Source organism: Chamaea fasciata, unplaced genomic scaffold (assembly GCF_029207755.1).
Source record: "Chamaea fasciata isolate MVZ Bird 193981 ecotype frontalis unplaced genomic scaffold, bChaFas1.0.hap1 SCAF_4, whole genome shotgun sequence".
Taxonomy (NCBI): domain Eukaryota; kingdom Metazoa; phylum Chordata; class Aves; order Passeriformes; family Sylviidae; genus Chamaea; species Chamaea fasciata.
The window spans coordinates 53,113,832-53,128,770 of NW_027094089.1; the positions used below are offsets into that span (position 1 = coordinate 53,113,832).

General features: G+C 40.7%; 1 protein-coding gene across 1 annotated transcript; it reads right to left on the reverse strand.

Moving 5' to 3' along the window:
- Window positions 1-5,178: 5,178 nt before the first annotated feature.
- Window positions 5,179-14,939, reverse strand: FNTA (farnesyltransferase, CAAX box, subunit alpha). The gene is made up of 9 exons (XM_066181595.1): window positions 14,767-14,939; window positions 13,996-14,081; window positions 13,325-13,439; window positions 12,375-12,479; window positions 11,632-11,758; window positions 11,134-11,282; window positions 8,990-9,052; window positions 8,319-8,490; window positions 5,179-6,379 (listed from the first exon to the last, which is right to left on the reverse strand). Exons 1-9 carry the CDS (start codon window positions 14,922-14,924, stop codon window positions 6,248-6,250), a joined length of 1,107 nt encoding a protein of 368 aa, XP_066037692.1. The 5' UTR covers window positions 14,925-14,939; the 3' UTR covers window positions 5,179-6,247.

Sequence of the window (14,939 nt, forward strand, 5' to 3'; positions counted from 1 at the left end):
CAGAAAGCAGGTTGAAACTCCCACAGTGTCAGAGACTATTATCACTTGTTGGAATGAGGGGCATCTCTGTGTACATCAGGAGTTTTCAAACATATGAGGACATGTAATTTCTGCTGTAGAAAGCCTGTACTATAAAGTGACAGCTGAAAGCCAGGATTGTGGGATACAAAACCCAGGTTTATATGGGTCTTGTCCTGGCTGCTGAGTAGCAATCCTGCAGTAAAATGGATTATATCTCATTGTTCTCCTCTTCTTCCCTTCCTAGAAATTTTAGCCTGCATGGCTCAGACAAGCATGCATCTGACAGCGTATTAGCACTTACAAAAAGAAATTAGAATGTCAATACAGTTAACTTGGAGGGCAAAGACTGCTCTTACTTGAAATGCACAAAATTGCTGCATGTGCCAGGTGGCTCTGTCTGGTTCTGCAGCAAGCACCTATACTGAATAATTTGCTGTAATATTCTTAGCTGTTGTTAGTGATAGATGACTAGTGATTTTGGCTTGCCCTTTCCCAGTAATCCCTCATTTTCCCCTTCCTCCTGCAATGAAACTTGAGAAAATTTGAGCTCCAAATGCAATTTAGCTATGTCTGGGGCACCGCTAAATGACAAACAGATCTCATCTAACTTTTGGGGTTTTATCCAGGCATGCCTTCTAGGAGTAAACTGGGTATTGCTTAAGGCATATCTCCTCACATGTTTTCCCTCTGAATGTCAAGAATTTTTCTTTTCTCACTTTACAAGTTTTAAATTTTTCAGTTAATGAATCATTTAGAAATTAAAAATTTGAAAATGTGTTTCTAAAACCAGGTGTTTCTGGTTTTCAGTTGCCCATGTAAATACTCAACAGTCTTCTCCCTTTTATTGTAGCCTTCAGCTCAATGCAGGATCTTTGCAGGTTGGGCCTCAAACAAATTAGCAAGATGATTGGCAGTAACACTCAACTGCTATCAGAATGCTGGAACAGTGCTTAGGAACCCTCCACGCCTGCTCTCTAGGTACCTGCAAACAGTCATTTGGACTCATTTTGCAGCAGAGAAACTGTTAGTGCAAGGGGCACCAGAAAAGTCAGTGAGCACCATATGCTATTGTATGCAAGGATAGTGTGGACTCACTGTCCTTCAGTCAAATTGAGAATAAAACTCACATTCATTGTGTGTCTGCAGGCTAGAGCAGGGAAAGATGTGTACAGGCACCTGGAAAGAAAAGGTTATCTACCTGCCACTTTCTTATCCTGGTAAGCAGGCTTTGGCAGAAGAGGGAGCAGAGGGAATGTACATCAAGAATACAAACACAGTTCCTTTTTTTCCTTTCCTCCTTCTGAAGCTTCTTTGTAGCAGCACAACCACTTATTCAGCTGGTTTTGGATCTATTGGAGAGATGACTTGGACAATAGTCAGGGCACATCAGAAGACCAATGAAGTAAATAACCAAATAGACCTACCCAAAGCAACACAAACCCAAAAGAATGAGGAGCCCAAGTATAGCAAGATGTCTTCTGCAGTCGCAAGATCACTGCTCATGAGCAGCACTGCAGTGGCAGCATTACACCTGTCACCCAACTGTTTCAGCTGTGGACAGAGATACCAGGCCTAACATAATGCCCGTAGGAGGGGGTAATGGTATCATGTCCTGGGAGCTCAGTGAAGACACACAGAGCAAGCAGCTGCACCTGAGTCACTCTCAGTGCTCAGGCTGGCTTGGCTGAAGTGACACAAGGCATCTCTCCATTCACTGAAAATTCCTGCACTGTGGTGACAACCCACAAGCCTCAGTTTTGACAAACCAGTGCATGAGAAAGAGAAGTCTGTCTTTGACCTTCTTTAGCAAAGTTTTCAGTCCTGCTTACCAGAGAGCAAGGAAATCACTTTCAGACGTGCAACAGCATGCTTGACTCCCTCAGTTTGGCCCAAGTCCTTCCCTGAGTTCCAAGAAGCAGGAGTAGGTCATCTTGTCCTTCAATCTGTATTCCCAGAAACAACCAGCAATGGTCAGCATTTCATTACAGAGGGACCAGAGAAATTTATCATAACAAGGCTGGCTCTAGGGAACCAAAACTTTCCAGCTTGTGATGTACCACAAACCCCAAGTTCTGAGTAGAGGGGTTTAATCACGGTGTTATTTTTAGGACATAGAACTAAACAGAGTCCAAATCTGTGCAAGGTATCCAAGGTCAGAGAAGACATAATTTCTGTTAATGAGAAATTGCTCTCCAATTAACACCAACATGAAGATGACCATTTGGCCCCTCCCAGAATACTTGCGCGTGTTGCTTGTGTGGTGCTATGTATTGAATTACCAAGCAGCTGCTCTTCGTGTTTAATTAGCAGGGGTGAAAGTAGTGGTGTTGCATGGAGGAGGTAGGTGGTGACGCCGCTGCTTTTCCTGCACATCAACGGTGCGGATGGTCTTGGGGGTGCGTGTCACAGTGTCATCTAGTGGCCGGTGTCCAGCTCCTCGGCTGGGCGACCGCAGCAGCAGCAGGATACAGCAACCATTCTAATCCCCCAAGTCTGAAATCTTATGTAGGTTTTCAGTGCTTCTTCAGAGACAGTGATGGTGATGCACTTCGTGGGGCACACTCCTAGCCCCAAGCAGTTTCGTTAGACAGATGATGCAGGCATCAAGGCATCCTGAAGTAGGATTTTTAGCTATATTTGGTGAAGCTTCTAGTAGCTCATCATGGCACATACTTAGAGAAACTTAAGTGTGTGCACCCTCAGTTTTGGGTGTCCCATCTCTCTGTAAGTCACTCATCACCACAGCACTGCATGAATTGGCAGCTGTAACTTCGATGAACGTGTTTCACGCGGAGGGAGTAATCAGAAATCTCCCTGCTTCCTTACTGAAGACTATTGCCCCTACAGAAGGTCCAGCTGAATCGCACACTTCTAATCAGACTCAGCACAACCAGACAACATCTGACAGAAGCACTTTGTGTTAGCAGAGGTGGTTTTGTACTGAACAAATTAGGAAGGACTTGCACACTGTTTTGTCAGCTAAGTTGCAAAGACAGAAAAGTGGAAGTCAATAATGGCTTAGTAAGACAGACAGAGCTACAAAAAGGCAACATCAGCCTCTGATGAAAGCAAGCTTAGGATATGATTTTACACTTTACTAATGCTCCATGCTCCACTGAATGTTCCAGTTACACTGATTTACAGGGGAGAGTTGTATCAGCAGGTTTCCATTTAGGCACAACTCTTCAGTAATAAAATTGTACATTAGTCACATCATTACACACAATAAAACCAACAGTAGTTTTTCTTGTACAAATGAACCTATTGAGACAAATAATTGTGATGTTTGCCCTGATCAAAGGCAGTCAGCACCAATGCCTACAGGTTAAAGTCATCTCTGAGTTACTACTCTGAGACCCTTCTCTCTACAGGTCATACATTTTGTCAAGCTCCTTCTTCCACCAGAAACATTTTGTCTTGGACGCATTAAAATTCAAGGCTTCGTAGCTGCACTTACAACCTGGCTGGGCAGCCATCATTTTTCCAGCTCTGACAGCTCAGTATTTTTGTGTATGGTTGACCAGCACAACACTGAGGTGCCTTTGCAAGTGAATTCGAAAGCTTCCTTGCAATTCAAATGACAGTAAATATAAATATTTGAAAAAAGGAACACTTCTGTTACAACAGAATGTCGTTTTTTTGGTTCCTGTTGTTTAAGCAGAATTCCAGGGTCCAGCACATTTTTTTCTTAGAGTTTACATGATTTGTTCTACATAAGACAAGGTATTTTTTCCATTAAGAGTATGTATCTGATTATTTATTGGTAAATGGAGCTCAGAAGTGGTATTATCGTTCCATGTACCGCTATGCTTGCATGACCAGTATAAAGCCCCACCAACTTTGTTAGAATCTTACTCATTCCTTCTAGACATCATTTTCAAGAATGAAAAGGCAATAGGTTGACCATATCCCCAAAAAGGTTTTGTCAGAGGAATCCTACCTATTCTTGCCACTAGGAAGTCTATATGGCTAAATCTAAACTCTTCTCTCACCCTGCAAGTGACTGAGATCACATCCCAAAATACAGTGTCTCTGGACACTCTTCATCAATCTTACCTTGTGATGACTTATTGCTGAAATTTTGCTAGTGTCTATAAAGAATACTCTGCTTTATTCCAAGTGTCCTCTGAATTTTGTGAAATATACAGGAATGTATTAACATCATATGCAGAGGAAAAGATCTGTTCCCTCTTAATTATGTTTAAGGATTGCATTTGACTGTTTTCATCTTTCTGAGCTTTCATTACTGATAGTGGAAAATACGTTACTTTGTGTCCTGGGCTGTAGTATAGGATGTGCACAAAGTATTCTCTCACCATCTTCATGAACTGTTGAATCCAGGTGGGGCAGTGTTTTTCCCAGACCCCCTCCCTCTGGGCCAGTATCTTCTGTTAATAGCCCATCAAATGCCTTGCCCATGACTCTATTTAATGGGCCATCAAGGACTCCCTGCATGACTCATCATCCCATTGTGACATGCTCCGCCCAGAGGGAGGAACCAAGCATTCTCACCTGGATATAATCTGGGGTTTAGGACAGTACAGGGGGCTCCTACCCACTGGATTCCCAGAGGACCAGAGCTACCAGACCTTTCTACAGGATCATTGTTTCAAGAAGACTACCTCATCTGGACTGCTTCCATCACTCTGCTCAGGTTGTATTCTGACTCTGTCAGTGGTCTTTTGTATTATTGCATCTATTTTATTTTACTTTTTTTCCTATCTTCCTATTAAATTGTATCTCTGACTTGGAACCTCTCATTTGTTTTGCTTTCAAACCACTACACTTTGTCTTGAAGACCTGGAATACCCGGGCTGTTCAGTACTCCATATTTTGTATAGTTTCCATTAGGAACAACTCAGAGGGGTAGAAACACCTTTTTTGCTTTGTACTGGAGTTTCAAATGTGGTAAAAAACCCCAAACATGTTTAAAAAAAAACAGGAAAAAAAGGAACCCCCCAGCTCCTGGTTAAGCAATCTCCAAAAGGTTGAGGTCCATGCCTGTTTTGAATGTTCATGTGTCACTACAAAAGGTTTTCTCTACTGCTGAGAAAGCACTAAAACCACTACAAAATTACATAGCTTTTATGTATCAATTCCACTCCCTGTGAGTTGTTTTGAATTTCACCAGTGCATTGAATTAAAGAATTTCAAGTGTTAAAAAAAAATCTCCACTATTGTTTAATCACAGTTAACACCTTTTAATAATCAGTGTCAGAAATTTAATATTTAGTGTCAGAAAACTGCATATTATGGAATAAACACCAGCATTTCTGTTCCCTCTCGTCTCCAATAAAATATTTCACATCAGACAAGTACTCCATAAGAACACAATTTACAACAGCCATTTACTGAAAACAGGGTAGATACATTTTTCTGGTGCAGGTGTGTACATCCCCCAGGATCCTCAAAGCATTTTTCCAGTCTTTGCAGGTAAGAATTCAGGGCTCCACTGAATATATTACGTGTACTAAAAGTTTCTGGGATAAGAATACTCCAATGCAAAAGACATCTCAATGCAACAGAATCCAATACTTACACAAGGGGATTTTTTTCTCTCTATTAGCATCTGAAAAGAACAAACTATGCACTTACAAGGACAAAAAGCAACACATTAATAAAATTCAGACAAGGCTCTAAGTTATCTATTTTTATTACAAAATTACACTTGGTGTTAGTTGCATACAACAGCATAGGCTGACAGTGTCACACAGCTGCTCCCTCTTAAGGCGACAGCTGCAGTGCCTACTTGCACTAACCAGGTTACTTTATATCCCCTATAGCTAAGTTACCTGCAGCCACTACTGCAGCATCTGATGAGACAGTGTTAGGAACCACAAGTGGGTACCCAGGACATGAGAAATGGTTTTAGTGCTTCACAGAATCATAGAGTAACTTATGTTGGAAAAAACCTCCTAAGATCAAGGCCAACCATTGACTGAGCACTACCAATATAATAGGTATAGTCTTAAGTATTTTTACTTAGGAACTAAAACTTTTACTTTTCAATACATTTCAATAATTATTTCAATAATTAATCCTTAATATATTTCTTGACTGCACCTCGAGCTATCACCAGTAGCAGCAGCAACTCAGGCCTATACAGCAGTCCTCAGTTTCTCTTGCATAGAAATACCTACAAATGGATTTCTAACTTGTTGATGACCCTACTCAGTACAACTTTAGAACAGCTTGAGAGCTTAACACTATTTTCTTCCATCTTCAGTTACTGCTCTTTATCCGTCAGTGTGCTGTTCTGTTCAGTGCCTGAACTGTGCTTGCTCTTAAGGGACCTTCCAATGTATCTCCAATACTCTTTTCGGATGGTGTCTTTTTCTTTAGCCAGAATTTCACACAACTATGAGAGAAAAATGAGAGACTGGAGTGTTAAACCAAAAAGCTTACAGAATCCTTAACTATAAAATGCATAGAACATATATTTCAGACAGTATTAGAAATACTTTTCTCTGCAACATTTGTTTTATTCATGGAATTTGTAACTATTTAATGATATCAAACTGTTGACAACCCCAGTTGGTAGCCAACCAATCTGACCCTGCACAAAGATCTCTCCAGCCCCATTTCAGTTGTAGGAGTTTCCCTTTGACTCATTTCCATGCCTACCATTCTTCATCCATGCCAACCTTATGCATCTTGTAGCAGAGCACAGCATACTTCCTGAGAACCTTGAGTGTCTTTTAGTCATCCAACAGGCTGTAAACCACATAATTTCAAACACTGGAGGATCATCCTGCTCTTGAATCTTCAGTACTTTTGATGGACTGACAGGAAATCTTTTGGTTTTTTTTCCTCAGCAGACGGTCCCAAAAAGGTTCTCCATGCAAGTCAGTAATGTTCCCTCATGCTACATTAACAGTTGGTGCACATACTGCTACAGGTTTGGATTTTTAAAATTTTGGTCTGGGTAAGCAGCACAGTAGAAGTCAATACTACTTACAGGACAAGCTGTGTAAATTTTACACAGTAGGAACTCTACAAATTTTTCAGTAAATTCCTTTCAATTATGCAGATGACATTGCCTTACTCAGTGAAATTAAGAGTTAAGAAATTAAAAGCTCTGATACCTAAATAGAGAAGTCACAATCAGTGAAACAGTATAAAGGGGGATGAATCTAGGAGATACAACTGCACTTATTTACAATCTGCTCCTGGAACACAACAATGGAAAAGTGCTGAGAGAGAACAATGTTGGAACACAAAGACTCCATAAAAACTGCAGCTATAATTACATCAAGTTCCAGTCAGTCCCACAGTGAATGGGAAGTGTTCCTGTAAAAACTACACTACGAACTGCACCAAGCAGCAGCCAAGTATTAATCTCTGGGAGATACACAACATTGCCAGAAGTAATTTATGCTCTGTAGGAAGTGGTGCCGGACATTTCTTACTGATACCCCAAGTGCCTGCTGGCCATAAGCTAATTCTGCCAACTTTCTTAGAAAGAGCTAAGAAAGGCCAAAGGAGCTCAGTTGAGGTTGTTTGGACATGGATATTCTGAGAAAAATTCATTAACCTACAGAGAAGGGAGTGAGCTAATGCTACAAAGTTAACATTGAAAACTGCTCAATTGTTCAAACATCTTCTTTGTTCTGCAAGGTAGTATTAGAGATCTTCCTTCACTACCAGATTGTAGCAGTGTATCTGTATAACAAGGCCGTTCTGATATCTGGCCTTTGGCACCAACCAAACTGTTTGTGAGTAATCTTACCAAACCACCTGCAGTTTTGTTATTAGAGCTCTCAGGAATTTGTCAAGGTTACTGGGAAAACAACGGGATCAAAGACGGGAGTAGAGACCCTGAGAAACTGTCTGAAAAAATGTAAACCCTAGACAGTGAAAGCACAACATGAGGATGGACGCTTGACCAGTTAAGATGTTCTGAAGAATGTGTGCCTGCCTCATGAACAAGCAGCTTAGCCAACCCAGAGATGTGTGCCCACGTGGACAGTAGACCTAGAATCTATATCTAGGATGTAAGGTAAACAATAAATGGCTCTGTTGGAATCATATTGATTTATTCAGTTGCCCATTTTCTTCCCTCTGCACCAGATGAAGAAAATTTAAGAGTCATTTCATAACAGGCACATTATTATTTATATTTAAATTCATGAGACCCTTGTGATTGTCTGGCTTTTGTGTTAAACTCTTCATAGACCTCCCACGATTAATAAGTAACCTGTTCTATTTGTGAAAATCAATCTAATATTGTCAAGCTATAAAATGAGACAGGAATAGACAGCATCCCTGAGAATAAAAACCAAGCTCCCAAAATGTACCTCCAATGCCTTGTTCAGTGTTTCCTCCTTGTTATCACACTGGTTTTCTAGCATATCTTCATATATGTCCACAAGAAAGGCAATCAGATAGGGTGAACTGTGACTGGGCTGTAAATTCAACAGTTCCTCCAGCAGATTTGGGTATTTAGAAAGACCACGATCCTGCAGAATCCTAGAAAAGAGGTTAATAAACTTGACATATAATGATGGGAAATCTGGTGTGAATGATTGCATTTTTGTTTCGATTCTTTTACTTGGAGATTAGTTTTGAAATCAGTCTGCAAATACAAGTAAGTAAGCAACATGCAGCACTAGTACAGCCTCATGTTGTAGTAAGCTGGTATAGTTTTTGTTCAACTGAACAGAAATTAGACCGAAAGCATGTTCATTATTTCCTATCTATGCTTTTTAAGACAGTAACATTACAGGTCAAGTTTTTTAAACCATGAGAAGTACCTGCAGTCCTTCCACAAGAACTACAGGGCCAGAAGCTTAGTGAATAGTTACAGAGAAATTAGGTTAAAATATGATAAGACGTTGTGACTGTATTTGCCTGCCTACTTAAGCACACTACAATAGAACAAAAAGCAACAAGTTCTTTTCAATTAAGAAGTAGGCATCAGACACCTTTCACAGATACTGTCTTTGCCTCATGGAGAAATACACCTCACCCTTTTAAGTAGTTCCAAGCACTCTCATTATGTGGCACTGCTGTGATCATCTCAAGAGTGTACCTGCAAGAAAAAGGTAATAGGTCATGAATGCAACCAGTAACAATGCAGTTAGAAATTACCTGAATGTGCTCAGAAGCTTCCAAATGCACCTCTCTAACCTATACTTCACTCTTTTTGCAGATCATCTCACCTGGGTAGATCAAAAATGGCTCACAATATAATCTCCAGAGGTCTCAAAGAGACAGACACTATGTTTTGAGATTTAAGTGTTCAATTTGCTAGACTTTATACAATAATGAATCAGTTCTCAAAATTATTAGCAAAAACACTGAGAAACAACCTAATATACTCCCCTGGTATGCTAAAGGACTAACTCGTAACCTGATGCTCAGAAAGGGCAAGGAGCTGAAAACTGCCAGAGTAACTGAGCTCTGTTAATATAACTGCAAGTGGTATCTTCTGTACCTATCTGCAGAACTTTTTTTCATGAGGCTGCACTGAAGCAAACCCACAGGAAAGCAGAGCTTGAGCTTTCAGCTCACACAGCCTTCTGCAGCATTTCTGTGAAAGCAGCAGTGAGGCAACTGCTGTAAAAGCAAAGCAACAAAAGGCACCTCCGATACAGCCACAAAACCGTATTTCATCTAAACAAACAGATTTATTTTCTGGCTTTTCCCAGCATAAACATGCATTCTGATGATTTTCAGAGGCTGCAGATACTGATAAAAAGTTGTATCAGGAGTACTAAAAAAAATACCCACAATTGTAACTCTTAACATTCTGCAGTCACTATGACAAAGACCAAGTTTATAAACCAACAAGCAGTCCTATAATGACATCTGGGAAGTCTCAATCTTAGCCAGTCTGGTTCTTAACATGCTACCAAATTATCTTGAGAAGATCAAGAGAAGATGTCCAACCTAAAGTCTGGAAAGAAAAAGTTGAAGATATCCAAGTCTAAGTCATGGAAATGATTAAGATTCACTGATCTACAGGAAGGTTATAAACTGGAAGAGAAGTAAAACTTCTAGAAGATTGCAAAGACAACCATGGAAGATGGTCAGGACGGGGATCCTCTATGAATAATATACCACAGGATCTATTCAGAGATTCAGTCTTTCTTCTGAAAAATAACTCTATAAAAAAATCACAGTACTTTAATTGCTTCTTCACTTTTGACAAGTATCTTCTCATAACCATCAACCTTAATCAGCAGTCTGAGATGTGAAGACCATATGAAGAAGCTTCTCTTACCACCATGGGTAGTAAAATACCTCTAGAAGCCCAGTTTGTCTTCAGTTACAAACATGTAACATATTAACAGTGAGCACAAAATTCCTTTTCCTGAAAACCAGCCATGTCTCAGAGGTAGTTCTCTTTGTGCCAACCACATACTCCTGAAAGCTTTCTTTTTCCAGGCGCATCAAATTCCTCACAAAAGGCAACTCCTCTTCCTACAATCCATGTCCACGTTACTGTATTGGGTTTGCATGGCCTTTTTTTGGTAGCAGGGGATGGCTACAGGGGTGGCTTCTGTGAGAAGCTGCCAGAAGCTTCTTCCATGTCCATAAGAGCCAGTCCCTGGTGGCTCCAAAGATGGACATGCCATTGGCCAAGGCTGGGCCTATTAGAAATTATGGTAATGACTGTGGTATCATATTTAAGAGAGAAAAGCAAAGGTGGTTGCACAGTTTTATTTGTGGCCAGATAAGTGTAGAGTGAAAACACATGAGATGAACAACGCTGCAGACACTGAGGTCAGTGAAGAAGGGAGAGGGGGGAGGTGCTCCAGGCACCAGAGCCGAAGAGTGCCTCTCTTTCCAAACTTTCCAGGAGTAGAATACTAATGAACATATCAGTGTCACAGATTTTCTGCATCTTGTCCCACTATAACTAGTTCACCATAAACCCCAAAGTTTTGTTTGTACAATAAACAGCAGGTCAGGAAAACAAATTCATGATAGTAGTTTGCCCAGGGTAAGCAGAGCTTGCTTCAGTCTAACACTTGATCGACCAAGCATAAGTGTTAGTCCCAGAAGTGAACAAAAATCAGGAAACAATGCCCACCAGGACTGTGAAAGTACTCCTTTGCTCTCATGTAATGGAGACTGTTTAACGTGAGCCTGAATAGCATTACTAACCGGACTTCTCTGTCTAGGACTGCTGGGTCATCATAGCCAGTGGTGTTGAAAATGACAAAGTGCCTCTGGTTCCAAACAGAGTTGTTTCTCACATCTTCTCTCAAAAGCTGGTCTACGTAGTCCAGTTCATTGTCCCATAATTTGAACTCCTATAGAAATGGAAGGAAGAGAGAGTATCACAATCAAAAGTTTTTGTTTTTTAAATACATTATTGTTCCTGAGTTGCCTGAACATCAGATAGAGCCTTTTTTGAAGAAATCAACAGAAAGATCAAAGAAAAATAAGTATGGGTGAACTAGGAACATGCTACACTATTCAGCTGTACATGATACAATACAATGGTAGTAGCTCATCATTAAATTTACACACACAAGAGTAAGTAGACAACAACCTATTTTTTTGAACTCACTTCCTAAAAGGGAAGTTTATAGCTAACCTCTGCCACACATTTAAAAATGCAGGTTATTTAAAGAATCAAGAGATCTGTAGACACAATACCTGAATAACCCACTGTCTGTGTTGCCAGGCATGGTAATTTTTGGCATCTTGGTTAAGAATGTCAGCTATGAACTCAAGCTCTCGGGATGGATCCTGCAGCCACTCAACCAGCACCCGTCTGTGATGCCTAATGACGATAGGAACAAAGTCTAAATTTATTTTGTGAGTGTGTGGTCTGTATAAAAGAAGCTTATAACAAGTTCACCACTTAGGAAAAAAACCCACTAGTTAAATACTTCAAATTAAGTATACCAGAACATTTCACTTGGCTCTGAGAAATGCATGATGTATATTTATATTCTAAAAAATTCTAACCACACATACACGATGGCCAATCATCTCATTTTAGACAAGTAAGTTCACCTGAAACAACATTCTTCCGCACTCATGGTCAAAGCCTTCAGCAGAGTGAAGTTTTTGAGCAATAATGATACTGCCCTTTTGCAGGCAAACTCCAAAACACAATAAAAGAAAAAATACTAATTTCTATTTGTCTTCTTGGTTGCCTTTTCATAAGTCTTTTTTTTTAAAATCTGTCTGACTTATTTTGGCAGTCTAAAAATTGAAATTAACAAGAAAAGAAGACCTGCTTAGCATGTCATAATTGTATGCTTAGAACAAACATCTGAAAGGAACTTTGAAATGATGCAACTCCATTTAACTCCTCCACCATAACTGGACAATTTATGAAGCAAATTTTTTCTGCAAAAACATTAAGAACAGAAAAGAAAGCTTGATTTTACCAGACTTGGTAGTTCTTTGGTTGATCTTCAATGATAGCTGTAATGTACTTAAGTTCCTCATGAAGATCCTTTCCCAAAGACTGCAGGAGGACTCTCCGGAAATGCCTGTATAAAAGTCAAGCATTTGAACACTACAAAAGGCCTTTCCTAAAATTCACAGAGAAGAACACAGAATCACCTTTGTTCACAGCTCTTGTAAATGACATTGAGCTAAAAACAGTGCAAAAACCTAAAACTAATGCAAAATCCTTAACCACATACCTAGTTCTGTTAAAGGGCATTCAACTATGGAACAGCAGAGAACTAGAATATGACTGGGTGCAACAGTACATTATCTAAGATAGTAACAATCATGTTCATATTAACCTGTACCCACACTAGTTTTCTGTAACAGAAACTAAGACTTCTGTGCTTGAAACAATGTAAACTTCCTGATTTTATGGACATTAGTGGAATGAAAATGTACAAGAGGTACTTGCTATCATGTGTAAGTTAAAAGGCCCTACTCTGAATATCAGAAATTCACTGTTTATTTATTACCTAACTGAACAGTAACCTGACAGATCTTTTAGAATGCACTGTTTAGTAAATATGTGAATTATTTGCCATCATGTTTTTATGCCTCTTCTTGAAGTCAACAGAGGGCATAGTCAGCATTTTGTGCCATGGGCACATTATCAGGTAAGTGATCTAATTTTAAACAGGAAAGTCCTTTTTGTGGCAATTCTGACCTTGACTGATAATATCCTTAAAGCAAAATGAATGAAAACACCTGAATCAAAATGAGGCATGGGAAATATTGAACAAAGGCTTTCTTTGGAAGCTCACTGGAAAGCTACACTACTCCTCTATGCAAATTCATCTAGGCATGCCCTAACTAACAAAACATTAAAGACGTAAAAGCTAGGCAGACAAATGACCACAGAAATAATCCCAAGATTACTACATACCATACTGTGTAGTTTGCAGCATTTAACTCAATGGCATCTGCTGTTAACTTGAAAGCTCTTTCGCTTCTCTCATCCCGCTGCAGAACAGCTCGGAAATAATCATAGACATCCCGGACTAAATAGAGAATAGCATCTTAGCCAATGGCCTGAATAGGGGGTGAGGTTAATAATCCTTTGAAATTGCTTCCTGTTTTCTGCGCTCTAAATACACCTCTGTAAAATGACAGATACCTATTGATCTGACAGTATTTTCAACTGACACCTGTGCATGATATTAGCACACCAAAAAGCTGCACAAGTATGTTAGAAACACACCATTGGAGCAATAGCCATAACAATCATAAAAGGTCTGTGCTGCTTAATCACACTACTTCACCAGCTGCAAGAGCTTCATGTTTTGCTTCCACTTGTGGGCTGGAAATGCCTTTTGATATGAACCACACTGTCAGCTATATTACCTCTTAAGCCACAGGATTTTAAAGAATCATCTTGGCTATTAGCATCCCAAGTGAAGATTCAGCTTCAGAGATGCTTGGTGAAAACACCACACACAAGCACCGTAACACAATTAATTAAATTAAGTTCTTCACAGTATCAATCTAGAAAATGCAATCCAAAACATGAAGTCTTGTTTCAACAATGATTAAGGGCAGAATATATTTAAGACTCACATTTTTCACTGTAGATGATCTGAACAACAGGATTTGGCCCATCATTTTGAGGAACAGGTTCAATATCAGCCCATTCCTTCCTGTCCCTGTAAATACATGGTTTTGTGTTTTCAATGCTTCTAAAAAGCACAAAATGCTGGTCAAACCATGACACACACAAACCTGTGTCCAGTAACACATCCTTGTTCTGAACAGTCCCTCCTATCTTACTACATTATTGTCTGTAACACAGACCAGCATATAAATAGGTAAAGGTATCCACAACATAAGAAGGACGTGGAACTGTTGGAGGAAATACAGAGCAGGGTCACAACCTCGAAAAGAGGACTGGACCACCCTTACAAAGATAAATTGAGAAAGTTGAGGCTGTCCAGCCTGGAGAAGAGAAGGCTTTGTGGAGACCTTAGAGCAGCCTTCCAGTATCTACAGGCGGTCTACAGGGAAGCTGGAGAGGGATTTTCCATCAGAAACTGTCATGGTGGAACAAGGAGTAATGGGTACAAACTGAGAGAGGGGAAATTTAGGTTAGACATTGGGAAGAAATTGACTGTAAGGGTGGTGAGACATTGGAGCAGCTTACCCAGAGACGCTGTGTATGCATCAACTGTGTTCAAGGCCATGTTGGATAATGCCTTGAGCAAGCCGGTCCCAGTGAAAGGTGTCCCTGCCCCTCCCAGAAGCTCCGCCGCTCCGCGCCCCCCACGCCGTGACGTGCCGCGACGCGAGGGTCCGGCCTGCCCCCGGGGAACCGCGCCGCCGCCGCCGCCGTACCTGTACAACACGTAGCCGGCATCTTCCCCGTCCTCCTCTTCCTCCAGCAGCTGTCCGAAGCCGCCCTCCGGCTCGCTGCTGCCGCCCTCCGCGTCCCCCTCCGGCTGCAGCTCCACAGCCGCCGCCGCCGCCGCCGCCACCCTCCCATCCGCCGCCATCGCTCCGCCGCCGCT

Coding starts and splice junctions, on each gene's coding strand:
- FNTA (XM_066181595.1), bottom strand. CDS start 14,924: ATGGCGGCGGATGGGAGGGTGGCGGCGGCGGCGGCGGCGGCTGTGGAG. Junction 13,440..13,995: donor GATCATCTACAGTGAAAAAT/GTGAGTCTTAAA, acceptor TTCTCTATTTAG/TCCGGGATGTCTATGATTAT. Junction 6,380..8,318: donor CACTGAACAAGGCATTGGAG/GTACATTTTGGG, acceptor TTTCTCTCATAG/TTGTGTGAAATTCTGGCTAA.